Source organism: Pelophylax lessonae (assembly GCF_965119305.1).
Source record: "Pelophylax lessonae genome assembly, chromosome: 4".
Taxonomy (NCBI): Eukaryota; Metazoa; Chordata; class Amphibia; order Anura; family Ranidae; genus Pelophylax; species Pelophylax lessonae.
The window spans coordinates 262,605,213-262,618,318 of NC_138771.1; the positions used below are offsets into that span (position 1 = coordinate 262,605,213).

At 40.4% G+C, this 13,106-nt stretch overlaps 1 protein-coding gene across 1 annotated transcript in view; it reads left to right on the forward strand.

Moving 5' to 3' along the window:
• Positions 1-13,106, forward strand: part of PTPRB (protein tyrosine phosphatase receptor type B) — a 213,600-nt gene that overhangs the window by 187,880 nt on the left and 12,614 nt on the right. The window contains exons 30-31 of the mRNA XM_082256081.1: positions 7,930-8,052; positions 10,485-10,648. Of these exons, the coding sequence (XP_082112207.1) occupies positions 7,930-8,052; positions 10,485-10,648 (287 nt within the window). The remainder of the gene's footprint in view (positions 1-7,929; positions 8,053-10,484; positions 10,649-13,106) is intronic.

The window sequence follows — 13,106 nt, forward strand, 5'->3', positions numbered from 1 at the left end:
TTAGAGAGTATTGTGTAGTAAAACATGTAAAAAACATGTAAACCCTGGAGATCAGTGGGTCTCATGTTGATTGAAAGTTGAACTCCAAAAAAATCATATGTTAGCCATTAAAGGATATCACTTAAACTCCAAACTTTCTTCATTTATTAATGAATAACACATAGAAATACTCTACTATTGCTAAATTACCTGAGGACCAGCCTAAAACTATAATTTCTTAGGCTCCTTGCGTTTCTCCTGACAATTTAATGCACCCAGGAGGGACAGATGTAGCATCCAACCCTGCTGCCAGCAGCCTGTCAAAGCTTATGCCGGGCCTCAGCTGGATGAGAATGAACACTGTACCAAGTGGTGTCAGCGTTTAGGGCCCAGTCTGTTCCCAGATGAGGGTCCAATGAGGGTCTGGTAGATGCATGTTCCTGGAACCTAATCTCTGAAAAGTTCAAGGCCCTAAACACCAGTACCACTTGCTACAGCATGCAGCTCCCTCCAGCCGCAGTCTGCCATAGGCTTTGACAGGCTGCCTGCAGAGGGGCTGCACCAGTCCCTCCTAAATGCATTGTAATACTGGGAAGGACACACTGCAGTTAGATAGGCCCATGTGAAAGAATTATATGTCAATAATGATCATTGCCTAAGTTAATTATGAGCATCATAATGCCTTTTACTCTAAAACCGCACGGTAGTTTATCTGTATGTTTTTGGAGCCATTGATGTGTTATCCATCTAAGAATGTACATAGTCTATTGTTAGTGTTAGAAAACATACATTTTTTTAAATTATTGGCACTCATAATATTAATTATTTTAGTAGGAGACTGTCCAAACAAACATTTGCTGTGAAATTATAAGCGCATTTTTTTATTGGGTTGTATCCTTATTGTTTCCTTTTAAGTAGAGCTCTACAGACATTTTGCACAGAGATCTAGAGAAGGAAATGACCACGTGACCTGCCACTAAAATAGAAGCTGATTTAATACATTCATAATACAGGAGTCCTATGGAGCTATAATGCACCAATAGGGTCAAGAGGCTGGGGAAGGTTTTATTGAGTGCCGGGGAAAGAAACCAAAGACTCTACCGAGAAATGAAGCAAATAAATTGCAAACATAAATATTAGCACCGTCAGTGTGACAAACTTAAGGAGTAAAAATAATAAATAAACTCCGGCAAAGGAAAGTTTTTCCACTTAGCAGATGTCAGAGCAATTCAACATAGATAAACAAGATGCTTTCATTAAAATAATATAGCCCTTTGAGATTGGTGATTGCTTTGCTGCTCCGTATTGTCTCAGTAGCTATAGAGTTATGAGAAGCTCAGTGGCATATCATTGGGATGGTAATGAGAGATAAATCCACAAAATAAAAAAAAAAAGCATTCACAGGAATCATAAAAATAAGCCTACTTTTACATGAAAAAATAAGTATCAGTCCAAAATAATTTATCATGTATCTTTAGCTGGCAAGTAGAAAGGAACGATGAAAAAAAAATGGAATTTTAAAGGTCATGTTAACCTTTGAAAATCTGTTCACAGCAAATTATGCAAGAAAGCAGAGAAGTACTTTTTATAACTGTTTAAATAACTAAAATTTGTTTGCTTCTAGTGGTTTTCTTATTAATGCACTTAGGATAATTTGTGGCAGTTACCTAACTAATCTAACTGAAACCATTTTAGTTAGTGGTCCTGTATTTTCAATGCAAATTTATAAACTGTAGTGATTTATACTAATGTGGGAATTAGATATTCATAGTGTCACTACATACATATATAATCCAGTCTTGCATGAAGTTGGATGCAGCATGGTTGCATACAACTGCCCAACAATCTCATTACAAGTGCTATGATAACTTTACCAGATTTGCTTTGGTGGCATGGTCATAGAGGGGCAGATGTCCCTTTGAGATTGCCACATGCCCAGATATCTGCACATCTTTAAATGTATCACATCATACATTATTGTGGCAATTATGGCCATGATTCATGTTGTATATATAAATATAATTAAAAGCAAAAAGGTTTCTGACTGTACAGGCAACACAAGGAGCAAACAATGCATACTATAAAATCATATAATGCATTTGATAACAAAGATTAAAATTATTCATACAATATATATGTATCAAGGTACCTAAAAACAGTAATGGCGCTGATATAATTTACTGTGTATTTTTATACACCAGGAATAAATGCTGGTAAAATAGATCTTCATGCGCCAAAGCGTTGCACCAAACTTTGCTTCATCAGGGCTCATGAAAACCATACAGCACTCATCTAGGGAACAACAATGACATTTACATACTATCCATAGATTTACATATTGTTCATATACAACAAGACCAATCGCATGTCAGGAGATTGTGACCGGCTCTCAATGGAGCCGGTTTACACATTTCCGGAGCGGCCACAGAGTGCCTTGCACAGGGGTCCTGTGCCTCTTTTGCTCTGTTGCAGGCCCAAATTCAGGCAAAAATTTGGGTCTGATACTCCCCTAAAACAGAGAACAGGGACGCACTGGACCCCTTCTGTGAGCTGCATCGGTATTAGGTGTGAACCCAGACTCAATGTATCACACCACTGGAAACTACCTCAGTCTTCCCACATTGGCCAGATGGATAATTGCAGCCATTCTCAACCAGGGTTCCTCTACAGTTTTCTATGGGTTCCTTGAGCTGTGGCTGACTGACCGCTCATTTGATGATGTCTGCATAGTTTGCCGGCCAACACCACTTGGAGGAGTCTGAGGTATGATCTGTTTAGCTGTCTGTAAGAGAGGTATTCCAACCATTACTGTAAGAATTGCACACTGGCCACAAATTAATTAGTTTTAGTAGGGGTTCCTCAAGAACTGAACCTTTTTAAGGGTTGGAAAGTAGTTTAATACAATAATGGTAATTTCGGGTAAATTTAAGTACTCCTTACTGCAGTTTTATACACTTTAAGTGTTGCAAGTAGTCAGCAACATTGATAGCTTTCATCAGACCACTCTGAGACAGTCATTCTGTATACTAGACCATAACCAACATTTGGAGCTTCAAGGGTATGTCCAACCAAAACCATGTTTTGGATAGAATTGGGAAGGATTAGCATCCCTGTCATGTTTTTACTGCCAATCCAGGTCTCCAATAGATTTTCCCTAACTTTCAGCCAAACATTTTTCCCAGACAGAAAGTAAGGGAAAATATCCAACAGCAACATAGAAAGAAAGAAAAAATGCTTCTTTTTAGTATATATTAGGGTCACATTTTTATTTCTGTCTGTCTCTGCTTCAGATTTTCCCTCACTTCCTTTCTGGCAAAACTATTAGCCAAACAGAAAACAAGAGTAAATCTCTCTAACAAAGCTGTACAATAGTAGTAAAAGACCTGACAGGGATTGTCATCCTGTCCTACTCTATTCAAAACTATGGCTTGACATGCCCTTTAATGTGAAGAGCGTTGTTCTCAAAGGTTTGAGAAAACATAAAGGGATCAATATACCACCAATTCAGCTGCAGCTTTTATGGTGTATGTTATAATGGCACCTATCCATGCGCAGCATCATCATTTACTAGAATCCAGCAGCAACTTCTTATAACAAAACAGCAAGCTTTATTGTACCTATGATTCCTGGACTTTTTTTGTCAAAGATTGTTCTAATCTGCAGCTTAAAAGATTGCATACAGCTGGCTTATTCCGTAAGGCAGTGCAAAAATCAATGATAACATAAAAAGTAATCTGTAAAAACCAACTGAACTTAAAGTGGAAGTCCAGAAATGATCTTTTGTATATATTTATATTGGTGTACCTTGGCTCAAAGTAAATATCCATATGTGACGTCCAGAGGTTCGCTGGGGATGCTGTAAATCACTATAGTATTCCACGTTACATATAGTAATAGCCGTGATTTTCTGGGTGCTGCTTCAGCGGCTTCCCCTCTGAACACTGACAACAAGAGGTCACTCGCTCAACAATGCCACCATTCAGAGAACTCCTTCTATTATTTTCAATAAATACAAGGCATTATCTGATTCAGTGATGTGTAGATTATGAAGTCATCTGCCTCTCCTCTCCACCTGGTCCAATCCAATCAGAGAATATCTTGTATTCTGTACACAGTATTTGGATTAACCTAGGTTACCCCATAGACATCAATCAGGATCCAATGTTTCAACTTGTGTATGATTTTTAAGGTATTGATGCACTTTGGTATATATGTTATCTTAATTGGGCACTAGGCCCAGCTGCCCTGAAGGGATATATTGTCAGTGTAGCCATTTTTGTAATATCAAAGAGCAATTCTAGTAGTTTGGGGAAGAATGGTGGGTGGTTTTAATGGGGTTATATAAACCTGTATATGTTTTTTTGTATAATAAAAGGTCTTTTGGAGGGTACATGGCTGGTGTTGGTGTTTACTCTATTTTGTAACAGTCTGCAACTGTCTAGCACCTGGAAGATCAGAGCTATCACTATATTTAGTAAGGGCTACTACAGTGATTTTCAGCATTCCCATTGCCCCCCCCCCCTCCCCCCAGTTAATATATGCAGATAATTACATTGAGTCAAGCTGGACTAAGTTTGCAAAAAAAGATCATTATTGGAGTTCTGCTTCAATTTTACTGTTCTGGTCTTCTGATTGATTGCTTCAGGTTGCTGCACTTTTCAATACACCATTGCCTATTGTAATCATTACTAAAAAGAAAAGAAGTGTTTGAGATTTGGCATCTTTGCCAAACTGACAGTTCAGTCTTCAGAAGACTTGTCATTGGACAGAAAAGCAATTAAATAAAAGCCTCTCATAAATAACTCACTCTCAGTCCTGAAATTGTAAATGTACATTTTTTTATTACTGAAAGTTTATTTTCAGTTTGTCAGAGCTGAGTGTTCTAGAGGTGGAAAAATGGAACAGCTAGAGAAAGAGAAAAGTAAAACTGCATTGCAGTATCTCGATTATATTGGCTTGCTGTTTGTGTTATACCGTACCCTGTGCTTTCTAGTATATTAATGTATTATTTGTTTTTTTTAACCTTCTATTAGAAGTAAACAGAAAATATATAAAACGACTGCAGCATTTCTTAAATTTTGCAAAAATGAATGCGTAAAGAATGTTTTGTTGTAGAACTTTTGTTAACCACTTATGGACCGCCCACCATGTATTTACGTCGGTAATTTGAGGTTAAATACCAGGGTTATGGCAGCAGATAGCTGCCATAACCCTGGTATTTTTAGACGACGGGCGGTCAGCTTTAACATAAGGGTGGTCCCAGTGGCGGATTTGCCGCAGGATCACCTTTATGGGCGACGGGAGAGGTGCCCCCCTCTCATGGCTGCCTGGTCATTTTTCCCGCTTACCGGAGCCGTCGGTAGCAGGGAAAAAAATCCGGTCCGCTCTCCTCTCAAGCAGGAAGTTGAGTGAGGGCAAGATGGCCCCGCTCGACTCTATGGCCTTGGAGGACCGGAGTGACGTCATACCTCGCTTCCTCCCAACGACCTTAAAGAGCCCATTGTTTTTCATCATGACCTTTTTAGTGTAGATGTGAGATCTGTGGTCCTTTTGACCCCAGATCTCACATTAAAGAGTTCCTGTCCTGCTTATTTCTATTACAAGGGATGTTTACATTCCTTGTAATAGGAATAGAAGTGATCAAACATTTTTTTTTAAAAAGGACAGTGTAAAGATAAAAAAGAAAAAAGAAAAGATAAAACAAATAGGAAAAAAAAATTAAATTGCCCCGTCCCTGTTAGCTCACGCGCAGACATATGTAAACGGTGTTCAAATCACACATGTGACATATTGCCACAATTATTAGAGTGAGAGCAATAATTCTAGCCCTAGACCTCCTCTGTAACTCTAAACTGGTAACCTGTAGACGTTTTTAAAGTGTCACCTTTTGGGATTTTTAAGTACCAATGTTTGTCGCCATTCCACATGTGTGCGCAATTTTGAAGCATGACATGTTGTGTATCCATTTACTCTGCGTAAGATTATCTTTCACATTATAGAAAAAAATTGGGCTAACTGTACTGTTTTCTTATTTTCTTTCAAGAAAGTGTAGTTTTACCCCAAAAAATGCATTTGTAAGACCGCTGCGCAAATACGGTATGATAAAAAATATTGCAACAATCTCCATTTTAATTCTCTATGGTCTCTACTAAAAAAATATATATAATGTTTGGGGGTTCTAAGTAATTTTCTAGCAAAAAATACTGATTTTAACTTGTAAACATGAAGTGTCCGAAATAGGCCCGGTCCTTAAGTGGTTAAATAAAAATTCCAGGTGTGGCATTGTTTACATACTGTAGTTATATAAGTTCAACTTGGGCCAATGTAACTATGTATAGACCATATCTGTGGGATTCCTCTAGAAGCTGAAAATGGCTGAAGTAAACAACGCTACTTCAGAGATATTCACTAGTTTCCAGGTTCTGTGCCGAGTGGGCGCCCTGTTGCATTGTGAACACAGGAGGTTGGCTATTCAGCACAGATGCCATTCAGAGAATGCTTTGCTTTTTCTCAATAAATGCAAAGTGTTCTCTGATTGGATGCATTGGAGAGACAGGGCAGTGATGTCATGCTCCCCAATCTGTCCAATCAGAGAATGCTTTGCATTCACTGAGGAAATGCAAAGCATTCTTTGAATGACGCTTGTGCCAAGTTTTTGACCTTGGCATGGGACCCATAACTAGTTGAGATCACTAGAGTAATGGTGTTTACTTCAGTAATTTTTAACCGCAAGAGGGATCCCACAGATACGATATATGTATAGTTACATTGGTCAGTGTTAAGGTGTACATACACATTAAGTTGTTATTATACAGAGACAATGAACAATCTGTACAGCAGAAGAACTGTGTTGATGTTTAACTTTACCTTAATGGCTAAGAATATAAATTGAATGGCTATATAGAATTGTTAAAGTGGTTCTAAAGACCCAAGGTGTTTTATTTCAAGGTAAAAAACCTTTTGGGTGCAGCTCCCCCTCCCAACCCCTCCTTATACTAACCTGAGTTCCATCTTGATCCAGCGATGTGCATGAAAACAATGGCTCTCCCGCTTCTCTCTCTCCTAATTGGCTCACACAGTCAATCACAGCCAGTGAGGAGAAAACAGGGGTCAGATCCAAGCTGTGCTTTGTGGGTGACACACAGAACGTGGCTTGAAATCAAGCCTGATTGAGTACCCCTTAGCAAAAAGCTATCTAATGAGGGCTCTTGGCAGGGGGGAGGAGCCAGGACCACCAATGGGGGACCCATAAAGTAAAGGGTCAGGGCTGTTCTGGGCAAAACCATTGCGTAAAGCAGGTAAGTATAATATGTTTTTTTTTTTTTATTTCCTTTAGAATCACTTCAGCTTTTGTTACACTTTACATAGTTGGTTTGGCCCAAACCAGCTATGTCCCTCTCTAACATGTGAGGCCGCTGGATGCGCTGTATTAACTGTATGCAGCTGAGGCTACATATAGCATACAGCACTGTGTTCTCGGTGCGAGCCGGGACTTCCTGTCTCATACCCAAAACACAATAAAATCTGCCAGTCATAGAAAGCGATGGATTCTAGCAATGAATACAAAGCTTCTTCTGATTGGCTGAGTCAGAGAGGTGGGCCAGTCAGAGGGAGCTTTGTATTCATTGCTAGAATACATTACTTTCTATGAATGACTAAGACTCTATTGTATAAATGTAACAAAAGCTGGAGTTCAGCGTTAATAATACAATAACAAATATATACATTTTTTATTTTTATGAATACACTCATATACTGTATGTACATAAACAGTATCAGTAACTCCTTAACTAAGAATAGATTTGCATCTAATTCTTATGATTTCTTGACTATGGCACGACTCCATGCAATATTCTTTGTTTTACACTGACACTGTTGTTGAACTATGCCATTACTTTGTAAAACACACATATGTGACAAGCTAAATGATTCTTCTCTTTCTCTCTACAGGTAAAATGTGATCATTACTGGCCTTTTGATCAAGATTCCTTGTATTATGGAGACCTCATAGTTCAAATGCTGTCAGAGTCTGTACTACCCGAGTGGACAATAAGAGAATTCAAAATCTGCAGTGTAAGATGTTTTTCTTCATATTGAGATTAAACACTGTGAAAGTTTCTACTGCTGCTCAGTCTCATTTATCAAGCACTTAAAATCGATGGCAGAATACACAATATGTAATTCTTATTTTGAAAAACTTTTCTGTAATTGATGATCTGTGCCTTTGGCTGCAACAAGGGTGGACCTAATATTTAAGAAAAGGTCAGCCTGCTAATTTTCTGAAATGCAGAATCTACTCAAGGACTTACTAAAAAAGATTGATTGATGGGGTGGCGGCCATGTTTGCAGTGTGGCATTTAGCTATGACAGCACGACTGTGCCTAAAGGAAAGTTATACCTGACAACCTGCTGCTATGAAAAATGATATATCGCAGCAATCACAAACAATGTGTCAGTACTGAAACCTTTGCTTAGGGTCCAATTTTCTATTGCTCTTTGTAAAGAATTTTATTATTATACGGATACAATTGAAATGCATCCCAAAAATGTAGGCACACTATATACATATATGCATTCTTCTAAACAAACCAATACACAATGTTTTGGGACAAATAATTTTGTATTTAGTAAGGTGTCATTTCCATAAATCCCCCAAAGCTATGAAAACTAAGGCTGTAGAAAAAAAGTACAATTTCTCTCAACATTAGTCTTTAAACCAGACTTAATAAAGGGCCGGATTAAAGCGGAGTTCCACCCAAAAGTGGAACTTCCGCTTTAGGTAGTTCTAACCCCCTGACATGCCACATTTGGCATGTCATTTTTTTGGGGGGGGGAGTGGGTACCTAGTTTTGACAGGTACCCGCTCCCACTTCCGCTCGGAGCGCCGCGGTGCCCTGAGCGGAAGTTCTCCTCTCTCCCTCCCTGCAATCTTCTGGGACATGTCAGAGGTCCCAGAAGATTGCCGGCCACACCAGCTGTGAAGCCGCAAACTGTCACAGCCGGGTGCCCACACCAGTGATGCCGGCGCCGCAGAGCAGAGAGGGAGAAGAGCGAGGCTTCGGCGGCCACATCGCTGGACCGTTGGATAGGTGAGTGTGTGTTTAGGCTGGAACTCCGCTTTAAGTTATCCATCACCTGTCAGTAACCTCCACCTTTAACCACTTCTGGATAGGTAGGATTTACCCCCTTAATGACCAGGCCATTTTTTTGCGATTCGGGAATGCATTACTTTAACTGAAAATTGTGCGGTCATGCAACCCTGTACCCAAATAAAATTGATGTCTTTTTTATGGTGGTAATTGATCATCTGTGTGATTTTTATTTTTTGTGCTATAAACAAAATAATAGTGACAATTCTGAAAAAAAAAACAATATTTTTTACTTTCTGCTATATAACATTCCCAATAAGAATGTTTTCATCATTTTAGGCCAATTTGTATTCTGCCACATATTTTTGGTAAAAAAAATCCTGCTCTTAACTCAGGTATGTATGCAGGAGAGTGTGCTTAGCTGAGAAAACCCATCCTCCCCTCCTGAAGACTCCTGGGATGTATGACATCATTCGCCTAGGCATGGAACCCACAAAGTAACTGAAGAAATGTAAAAAAAAAAAATAAAGTTAAACAAGTAAATATAATATAATTTCCTATCTATTTACTAATGTTAGCAGCATGAGGATTAAAAATAATCAATAAAGATTGGGAGAGTGAAGTTTCACTCTAAACACCTCAATCTAATCGCCATGGAATGTGTAGAGGTTAAATGTCCAGGAACAGGATGGGAGGTGTGAAAGTTCTATAACAAACCTTTTCTAGTTATAAAACCCAATTGTTGGTGTCAGGAAGTCTACGTGAGTGTTAGTTCCTCGATTTAAGTTGCTAAAGAAGTAAACTGTCTCCAATTGTTGGGTAGAGATGTTAGGTAGAGATGTTAAAAGGCCAAACTTTGTGTAAGACAGATAGTGTCAAAGGTCCTGCACCCCAGTTCAAGAATGATTGTTCCATTGATGGAGATGGTTTTTATCATGTCTCTTACAAACCAGACAGAAGTTATACTTTTAAAAAATAAATATAATTGTTACTGTTCATCAATGCAAACTCACTGTACAAACTTTATAAAATATGTGATCTCTTCTAATCATCCATTGAGGATCAGAACCTTTTAGAATTGTCTTGACATGATGTTATAAAAGAATTCAGCAAGGTTGTTTCTGTGTTCAAGAAATGGCGTATGCATGGTAGAGAAGAACAGCACGCTGACAATGCATTGAATATGGGTTATTTAATCAAATGAATTGCTCACTTTGAATAGTTTCAGCATTTAAAAATGAACAATGCTTGTTTTTCAATATTTGAAACCTACAATGGTAATGCCAATAAGAAGTTGCATAAAAAAATTCCTGTCCTGTCTATAGTGGTTTATATATGAAAACCTCTCACTGCAGAGTTTATTCTTTTACAGGATATAACTAATTTCTTGTTTTTTTTTTGTTTTTTTTTTTACAGGAAGATCAATTGGATGCAGCCAGGCTGGTTCGGCATTTCCATTACACCGTGTGGCCTGATCATGGAGTCCCTGAAACCACCCAGTCTTTAATTCAGTTTGTGAGGACAGTCAGAGATTATATAAACAGAACTCCAGGAACTGGTCCTACAGTGGTACATTGCAGGTATGGCTAAAATTATGTCACTTCTAGAACTTGTATCATAGGCACATAGAACAAATCTTTGTAAAGAGATCTCCAGCAAAGTCAAGTAGCAGGCCAAGTTCAGTACCAGGGAATGAGGCAGAGCAAACTCAGGAGCAGGCTAAGGTCAGTACTAGGGAAGCAGGTAGAGAATGGTCAGAGGCAAATCGAGGTCAGTACAAGGGAAGCAGGCAGAGAATAGCCAGAGGCAAGCCGAGGTTGGTGCCCAGAATCAACAGAGCAAGGTCAGGAACAAGCCGAGTCAGCAACAGAAGATCAGTCAGCAAGCAAGAACACGGGTCACGGGAAAGCTGAAGAACATCCAGAGATTAGCACACACCGGGATCTCCTTTAAATAGGCAGATTGGCGCCAAGGCACATGGACCACACAGATATGCGCCTAGGTGTCAGTGCACGTTGGATATTAGTCCAAGCTTTTCTGTGTGCTGGTACAAGTGCATGAGCATTAGCTGCATGGGAATGATCATTAGCTGTGCAAAAATGAGCATTAGTTGCATGAAAATGAGAACTAGCTGTATTAGCTTCCTGACAGGGAGGTAAGTTATTTTGGGACTGCCAGGATTCTTTTAGTCTTCCTCAATAATTTTCTGTTTCTTACATTCAGAAACTATATAAATAGTTCAAGGTTCATCTTAATCTGGTATGACTTCAGTAGAGATAATTCTTTTTGGTTGCTATGGGTTACCGATACTACACTTACAGCTTCATAGTACGTAGTACCAAAACTTTTTTTTTTTTTTATAAAGTAGGAAAGACCTAAGAACCCCTGTTACATTTTTGCTGACTGTATCCTATTTGGGAATTTTTTTCAGACAGTTGTCACTGGAACTTTTATCACCACTGTATGGGTCCTTTCACATGGGCGGTCCTCTCAGCGGACTCCGCTTTGCTCAGCGGGGATCGATCTGCTGAGCAGGCGGATGACAGGTCTGTCCCGCTCTTCTCTATGGGGTGATCAGATGAAAACTGACCGACTGTCCATTTTCATCCCGATACCACCCTCCAGACGGATGGAAAATAAGGTCAATATTCGTCTGGATTTGGTGGACAGGATCGGATCAGATAGGGATGGGTGTCAGCCGACATGTCACCACTGACATCCGCTGCTCCATAAGGGCAAATGGTGGGTCAGATCAAGTCTGCCAGAAAAACTGACAGGCAGACCTGATCGGAAAGCCCGTGTGTAAAGGGCCCTAAGAATCACAAGGGTTGATGTACTTAAACTGAAGAGTGCAAAATCTGCTCCAGCTGTGCATACTGTAGTAGCCAATCAACTTATAACTTCAGCTTGTTTAATTAAGCTTTGACAATAAAACCTGGAAGCTGATTGGCTACCATGCACAGCTGCACCAGATTTTGCAGTCTCCAGTTTTAGTAAATTAACTCCCATAATTCCCTCTTGTTTTACTGATAACTCTAAGATTTGAAATGATGATGGTCACCAGGACAAATAGAGGGGCGAAAACACACTTTGACTTAGTTTACAAATCGGGGGGACAAAGACAGCAATAATAAATTGATAGAGGTAAAAAAAACCCTGCTCCATTAAAAAAAAAAAAAAAATATTGACTATACATACACTAAGAATTAGAACTCTTTGTCTTGCTTTCCCAAACATTTAACCTCCAAGTCTTTTAGTTGCATTTTTGGGGAATGAATGTTCATGGGATCTTTTATCATAATTATACTATGTAGGGATAGACCGATTATCAGCAAGGTCGATATATCGGTGGCTGATATGCACTTTCCCTGATATATATCGGTATCGGCCCCGGAAATGGCCGATATTGCCGATATTTTTGTGACATCATTCTGCCTTCTTAGGCCGCCTCACTCACCTTGGAAAGCCTCGTCTGGAGTTGGGACTAGTCTCGCGGGAGTGTAACACAGCCATACACCCACCCACAGCAGTCAGCCACAGGCACTGTACCAGCAAGCCAGCCAGCCACCCACAGGCTCTGTACCAGCCAGCCAGCCACCCACCCACAGGCCCTGTACCAGCCAGCCACAGGCACTGTACCAGCCAGTCACATACCCACAGGCCCTGTACCAGCCAGCCACCCACAGCCCCTGTGCCAGCCACCCACCCACCACAGGGTGCCAGCCAGCCACCCACCCACCCACCACAGGGTGCCAGCCAGCCACCCACCCACCACAGGGTTCCAGCCAGCCACCCACCACAGGGTGCCAGACAGCCAGCCACCCACCCACCACAGGGTGCCAAACAGCCACCCACCCACAGGCCCTGTACCAGCCAGCCACAGGCACTGTACCAGCCAGCCGCCCACAGGCCCTGTACCAGCCAGCCACCCACAGTCCCTGTGCCAGCCACCCACCTACCACGGGGTGCCAGCCAGCCACCCACCACAGGGTGCCAGCCAGCCAGCCACCTACAACAGGGTGCCAGACAGCCAGCCAC